The 6,736-nt window shown below is 43.9% G+C and overlaps 1 protein-coding gene across 1 annotated transcript; it reads left to right on the top strand.

The window, feature by feature from the left end:
• Positions 1-5,412, top strand: ZDHHC12 (zinc finger DHHC-type palmitoyltransferase 12). Its single transcript, XM_062505592.1, has 5 exons — positions 1-155; positions 462-598; positions 1,512-1,598; positions 2,741-2,907; positions 3,426-5,412. The coding sequence occupies exons 1-5, from the start codon at positions 71-73 to the stop codon at positions 3,733-3,735; spliced, it is 786 nt and encodes a 261-aa protein (XP_062361576.1). The 5' UTR covers positions 1-70; the 3' UTR covers positions 3,736-5,412.
• Positions 5,413-6,736: the final 1,324 nt, after the last annotated feature.

Genomic DNA, 6,736 nt, shown 5'->3' on the forward strand with positions numbered 1-6,736 from the left:
CCCTGGCTCCGCCTCGGGGCGCTGCCCGTGTCCCGCCCGGCGCTGCCCTGCGGCTTTCCGGGCCGCTGCCATGGGCCCCGGCGGGCGCTGGGTGCGGGCGGCGCACTCGGCCCTCAGCGCGGCCCTGGCGCTCGGGCTCCTCCTGCACCGCACGGGTGAGGCGGAGCCCGGCCGGGCCGCGGGCAGGGGGTGGCCGGGGCCGGGCCGGGGCCGCTCCGCCCTCAGGGGCCGGCGGGGGACGGGGATCGAGGCCGGGCCCTGCGGGACGCGCGGGCTGTGGTCGCCCGGCCGCGGCCCGGGGGTGCCCTGAGGGAAGGAGGGGCCTGGGGAGCCACTTTTCAGCCTCTCCTCTCTCCCCGTTTCGTCTGCATAGATTCGGGACCCCTTTGCTGAGGCCGGAGAGAAAAATCCCGGACGCTTCACAAGGAGCTGCTGCTCTGTCTTTTTTGGGTGCTTTTCAGATCTGCAAAAGCAAGAGGAGCGCGGGGAGCTGTTTCAGCCTCTGGTCTTCGTTTTACTGGTGTTATGCTCGATCCTGCTGTACTTCAAGGTGTCTCTCATGGATCCGGGTTTTGTTAAGCCTGAAGAAGAAGTGAAGGTAAATCCCTTCATGGATAGAACAAAGTGGAGTAGCTGTAAAGTCTATAGGCTTTTATACTTTTTCCACTCTGGTAGATAAATAATCTGAAACAGTTTCTGTTGTGCTGGCATGAAGGGCACGTGCACAGACCATTGGAGATGAGGACAGACTGGCTCACACTGGTATTTTGTGACAGCAGTACGGTTTACAGGCTTTAAACGCGCCTTTCACACCACACTGCTCTTGTACATAACTGTGCTATTTGAGCCCAAGTCCTCTCCTAGAGCAGAGGCTGCAGTGCCCTATGTATGACCTATTTTACAATAACCACTGCTAAGTGGTAAAAGTACAAAAAAAAAAAAAGCCCTGAAGTGAAGGGCAGACTTGGCAGACAGTGCTCTCTGCAGCTCTATTTATTGAACTCTTTATGGATTTGTTGCCCTCTCAGAGGACATGTCTACAAACAAGTTATAGTGAAATAAATGGAGATGCAAAGTTTCAGTAACTGCTAGTCTCCTCAAGGTTCACTGCCTTACAGACTTATAGTAGGACAAAAGCATTATCAATCTTAGTCATCCATCATTAATGTCAGTGCTGGCTGTGTATGACTAATTAGCACTGCTTATACTGAAGAAGCAATGTTACTGTGTTTAGAAGTGAAGTCTAACCTTGTTTTTGTCCCAGAGTGTATCTTGTCCACAGTTATTTCTGCCTCTGTGCAAACATTCTTTGGAGGGTTACAGTAACCTGTTCTCTCTCACTGTACCATAACTGTCTGCAGCTTCTGTAGGAATTCTAAGGAATTGTTTGCTGCTAATGATAAAGATAACAAACACTGTGTAACTGTTAAATAAAAGGATGCAGCAAGACAGCTCAGTCATGCCTAGACAGCAGTCCGAGAACTCAGTCCCTCCCTTTCTCTTTTTTGTAGGAAGGTGAAGATAAAGGACAAGGTGTGGTGATACCTCAGATTCCAGGTGATGTTAAGCTGCGGCGCTGTGGTTACTGCCTGGTGAAGGTGGGCATCCAGGACATGCTGGAAGAGGAAGGGATGAGTGATTTGAAAGCTTGTATTGTTCTTCAGCAGCTGGTGGTGGTCTGTAACTGCTGTTCAGAGGAGGCTAGGCAGACTGTTAGCTACACAAGTACTAGTGATGGACAGTGGCACACAGGCCATTTTTCCAAAGGTGAAACAAGTCTTGTCCTTGCTGGCTTATAGAGACAAGAATCTTTTTTTGCCACGAGAAGATTGTATTCTGCATTCTTACTGGCATGCCAGCTAGACCTTGCAGTACTGTCAAGGAAGTTATTTTGAAAATACCTTGATACTCAGAAAGGCAACTGAGTGTGACATAGGGGAACTGGTCATTGTTGTGAACTTGTTCAGAGACCTTAGAACAACAAAATACTGGCCTGAATGGTAAAACACAGCATGAAGGAGAAATTACAGCAATGAAATTAGCTCTAAAAACAGTCTGCCTAAAGCCTAGAAAGGCTTGTTTTCAGTGATCCTTATCAGTTTAATGAAATTAAGCATTGCTACAGCTCCCATAAATTCCTGAAGAGTAGTGACCAGGACGAATGAGCTTATTGGAAGAGGAAAAGCTGGCAAAGCATTTATACACTGCAGGGGAAAAATACTAGGAAGCACTACTTTTTTCAGCCAGGTCTTTCACCTTTTCTGTGCCTGGTAATTGAGATGTTTTTTGTGCAAGTGTCTTGTACTTACATGGAAGCACTTTTCTGTGCATTCCCAAAAAGCATCCCATCCCTCCCCACTCTTATTTGATGGTAGTGGTCCTGTTTTTCACCTCAATACCTTAGCTCATGCTTTCCTGACTACACTGATTGTCTTTTCTCCCTCCTTGGCACACTGGACTTCCTATAATAGGTAGATAATAATGAAAATGCGTAGAGAGGAAGAGTGTGGGAGAATTACTTGATTTGAATGCCACCAATTTGGGTCTTGACCAGGAGAATCACAATCCCTTTGATTTGTCTTAGCAACGTTGATGTGCTGTTGTCTCACAAGCAAGTGTTTTAGGGACAATATTGTGGAGAAAGACAGACTTGCATGATGTTTTCTTCTACCAAACAGGAGTTGGACAGCCATGAGCTGTAGCCATTGGGTTTTTTTCTTTTTCTGATTGTGTTTTGCAGCAACCCATGCGAGCCAAGCACTGCCAGCTGTGCCAGCACTGTGTGCGGCGCTACGACCATCACTGCCCCTGGCTTGAGAACTGTGTAGGAGAAAGGAACCACCCCCTCTTCATAGTCTACTTGAGCGTGCAGCTTGTGGTTCTGCTGTGGGGAGGCCGTGTTGCTTGGTAAGGCTGGGAGATGGCATTTGGGCCTCTGAAAAGGCATTTTGGACCTCTGAGATAGCATTTGGACTGCTGAAAGCTGTGGTGCTCCTCAGGCTGGCATAGAACATAGCAGTGGCTGGACTGGCTTTGGATCTTCACCCTCTTTTGCATCTGGAGCCCCCTAATCTTGAACAGAATCTGATAATTTAGGTTTCACTGTTCATTTTGCTTCAGTCACTGTAAAACGATCTTTGTTTACACATTCAAGTGCTGGAAACTCCAACAGGGTTCCAGCTGTTCAGGAGAGGAGTTAACCCAGGGTGATTATGTCTCACATCTGTTAGGGGAACAGCATCTTCTAAACTTAGCTTCCAGTCCCTATGGTGCAGTCTCTTCATAGTGTATTAACTCTCTTCAGTTGAGGATTATCAGCAGCTCATTAGTTATGAATCAAACTTAAATGTGTCATCAGGTTTGCTTAGTTTATGAAACTAGTTCTGCTTCTTTAACTGCAGATTTATTTCTGTTTGAATTGAAAGGTCAGGCCTCCACTTCGAACAATCCTGGGAGTGGCTGCAACACAACATTTTCCTTCTTGTGTCCTTCCTCCTGATACTCATATTCACCATTGTGGTCCTGCTGCTGCTTGTTTCCCACCTGTACCTGATCTCATGCAACACCACGACCTGGGAGTTCATGTCCCACCACCGCATCTCCTACCTGCGGCACTCCGAGCTGGAGAACCCCTTTGACCAAGGGATAATCCTCAATCTCTGGAGATTCTTCTGTTCACGCCACCTCACTGCATGGGAGAACGTCTATTTCCACAAGAACAGTGAGCCTGTCTAGTCCCAGTGTGCCAACACTCCTGGCAGGCTGCTGGGTAAAGCTCTGCTAATGCAAAGGCTGCTGTTTCCGTGCACTGAACTTTTACTCATCATGGACTATGCAACCTGCTCCAGAACCTGTTCATCTGCAAATTACATTTCAGGGATAGTCAGGGTTATTTTCATATATAAATAAAACTATTAGAGGCAAGAATCCAGTTCTGGGAAGGGCAACGCCAGCAGAGCTGATTTCCAGACTGAGCAAAGTATTTCTCTAAATTTATTTCCTTTGGTTAAGTGCATCCACATCTCTCCAGAAGAAATGCAAGATTAGTGTTACTATTCGTGTTCACTTCTCCAAGGTCTCCCTCCCTTTTGCTGCTAGGGAACAGCAGCAATTACAGATAAAACCAGCCAGGATCAGTGTAATTCCTGTGGCTTTTTTTCAGCCAAGATCTGACTGTGAGAACTGCAGTGCCTTTTGGCAGTACTGTCAGGCATGTAAGAGAAATATTTGAGTAAATATTTAAAGAGTCAAAAGCAAATTTTATTTTGTCCACATGCCTCAACTTAATGCTTTCCACAAAGACTTAAGGCTTAATACTGTTAATGTGCATCAGAAAGCTGTAAGACATCCAATTAATCTTACAAGATAATTAACCTGTGTTTTGTCATGCCCTGAGCAGCTTCCTCATGGCTTTTTAAGTTGATGTTGCTACTAACAATTCACTGTTTTGAATCAAATCAGTGAAGAATGATACCTTCACTTTTCTTTGGACAGAAAAGTAATCCTTGGCTACTGAGTTATTTCTGCAGATAATGCCATTCTCAGGCCTTTGCTGTAGCTTGGGAGAGAAGCAGGAGCAGAGATGGGTGCCCCATGCCTAACTCGAGTAACACTGCTGGTAAAACTACTACTACCTCAATTCACTAGTGACATTTTAATAAAATACAATTTCAATGCAAGAGGAAAGCTGCCAGTCCTGGTTGCTTAACTGAGATGAGAGATGCTGACAGCTTTCAGGACAGCAGTAAGAGGATCTGTTTTCCATTGAAATAAAAGGTCACACTTCAGATTTCCATGGGGAACTAAAAGGAAGTTTGGGATGACCGGTCTTAGCATTAAAACAAAAAAGGCTATGGTGTGAATTTTAGTCCTGACCCTTTTCTGTTAAAACAAAAACAAAACAAGAAAAAACACCACAGCAAAATGTTAGCTAAAATTATCTTGTGCCTTAATTGTCTTGGCTCAGGAATTAACACCAACTCAGAAGCACTCAGGGTTTAAAGTTGATGAGCACTCATGTGTAGTTACTATCACAGCACGGTAGTCCAAAAGCAATTTAAATGCAGGAAAAGATCCCTTTTTTGAGCAGCTCCAGAGTTTGTAATCTGTGCACAATCTGGTTTGTTCAGGGTAGAAGCTTTATCAGAGAAGTATCAGAATGCTAAGGATTGTTTTTGAAAAGCTGCTACACCATTCAGAAGGATTCTGAAGTTTGCTTGTGTTGCTGTGATACCTGCTAAAGTGTGGATCATCTGTCACATTATAATTCAAGGTTCTTGAAGTATCAGTCAAGTGAAGTGAAAGTTTATCGGGGTACAACAGCTCAAAGCAGTTTTGCTCTGTTTGATATTTCTTTAAAATATACCTGGGTGTTAATTTACCTTTTTTATTTTTTTACTCAACCATAAATTATAAAATAAAATATTAAATACGCAATTTTAAATTCTCTGTGACTCTGTCTTTGAATTCAAGTGTTAGGTTTCACCTGTGTTAACAATCCACTGCACAGTGGCCTTGAACTAAAGCCACAAAACACACCACAGGGGCCAACACCAACTGCCACTCAGACAAGAGTGAGGAAAATGTGTATCCTGCTCTAAACAGGCCAGTGCACTGCCAGGCTGAGAGGGAGGTTGAAAGGATCTTTGTACATGGGAATTTTCAGAAGCAGCTATGCTTGGTTCTGAAAATAGGAAATCTAGGTTGAGTGTGAAATATCCCTGGTTTGTACAAACAGAGCTCTTACCTCACTGAATCCTGAAGCACTGGGACCAGCCTTGGCTTAACAATTCCCTGGATCCTTGTCTCCAGCTACAGCACAGCTGCCTTAGTCCCACTCCTGTCTCCATCTGGTGAAGACAAACTGAAGGAGCAATGATTGTGTCCTCGTTTGCATCAGATGCCTTATCTCTAAAAACCCTTCCCTTTTTGCCCAATGAGCTAACGTTACGAATTTAAGAAATGAAAACATATCAAGTATAATTACAAGATAGATTATGAGGCAATGAAATCACCTCTAACTCACTGATTTTCCAGTACTGACTGTAATGACTTAGCTGTCCCCAAAAATAATACAGGATGTACGCACTGATAAAATCTGTGGAGAGATAACCTGACTGCAGTCACTGGTATCTGACAGCTGATGACACTGTGCAATATGTACACAGACAACCTAAGTGAGAAGGAAGAAAGAAAATATTACTACTGGCATTTATGGAGAAAGCTAAAGTCCTGCCTGTTAAGCATTTTGGTTAGCCCTGATCTGAGACATTCAGCTGACACAAAGGAGATGAAAAGCTGAATATTCATTATATGGAAAGGTAACTTTATTTTCAAAAAAGAAAAAAAACATGCAAAACTTAGGAGTTTGATATCATTAAAATCAATAGCTAAGAGTTAGCATACTTAAGTAGAAAGATTAGTCTTCTGATAAATCACTTAGATCATTATCAAACATCATTGTCTTGCTAATGTTAAAATCCATTCCTTGTCTGGCATACACATGAATGGGAAATGGCATAAAACCATTACCAGAAGGGAATGCTGCAGCTCTAGAAAATCAGTGAGAATTGGCCATTCCCCTGCTGTGCTACAACTTTAAATAAAGTCACACTACTTACTTAGGCTTTTTACAAAGAGTAACCTTAGGTTGCAGAGATGATTTGATTTCATCAAGTCCAGCTTAAATTCCAAATTTCATCTACATTCAATGACAGAAGAAGATACACCTAGACAA

The sequence above is a fragment of the Cinclus cinclus genome, chromosome 19 (genome assembly GCF_963662255.1).
Source record: "Cinclus cinclus chromosome 19, bCinCin1.1, whole genome shotgun sequence".
Taxonomy (NCBI): domain Eukaryota; kingdom Metazoa; phylum Chordata; class Aves; order Passeriformes; family Cinclidae; genus Cinclus; species Cinclus cinclus.

Excerpts from the sequence above, each read along its gene's own strand:
- ZDHHC12 (XM_062505592.1), top strand. The coding sequence starts at position 71 with ATGGGCCCCGGCGGGCGCTGGGTGCGGGCGGCGCACTCGGCCCTCAGC. Across the intron at positions 599-1,511 it reads AGCCTGAAGAAGAAGTGAAG|GAAGGTGAAGATAAAGGACA; the intron begins GTAAATCCCTTC and ends TCTTTTTTGTAG. Across the intron at positions 2,908-3,425 it reads TGGGGAGGCCGTGTTGCTTG|GTCAGGCCTCCACTTCGAAC; the intron begins GTAAGGCTGGGA and ends TTGAATTGAAAG.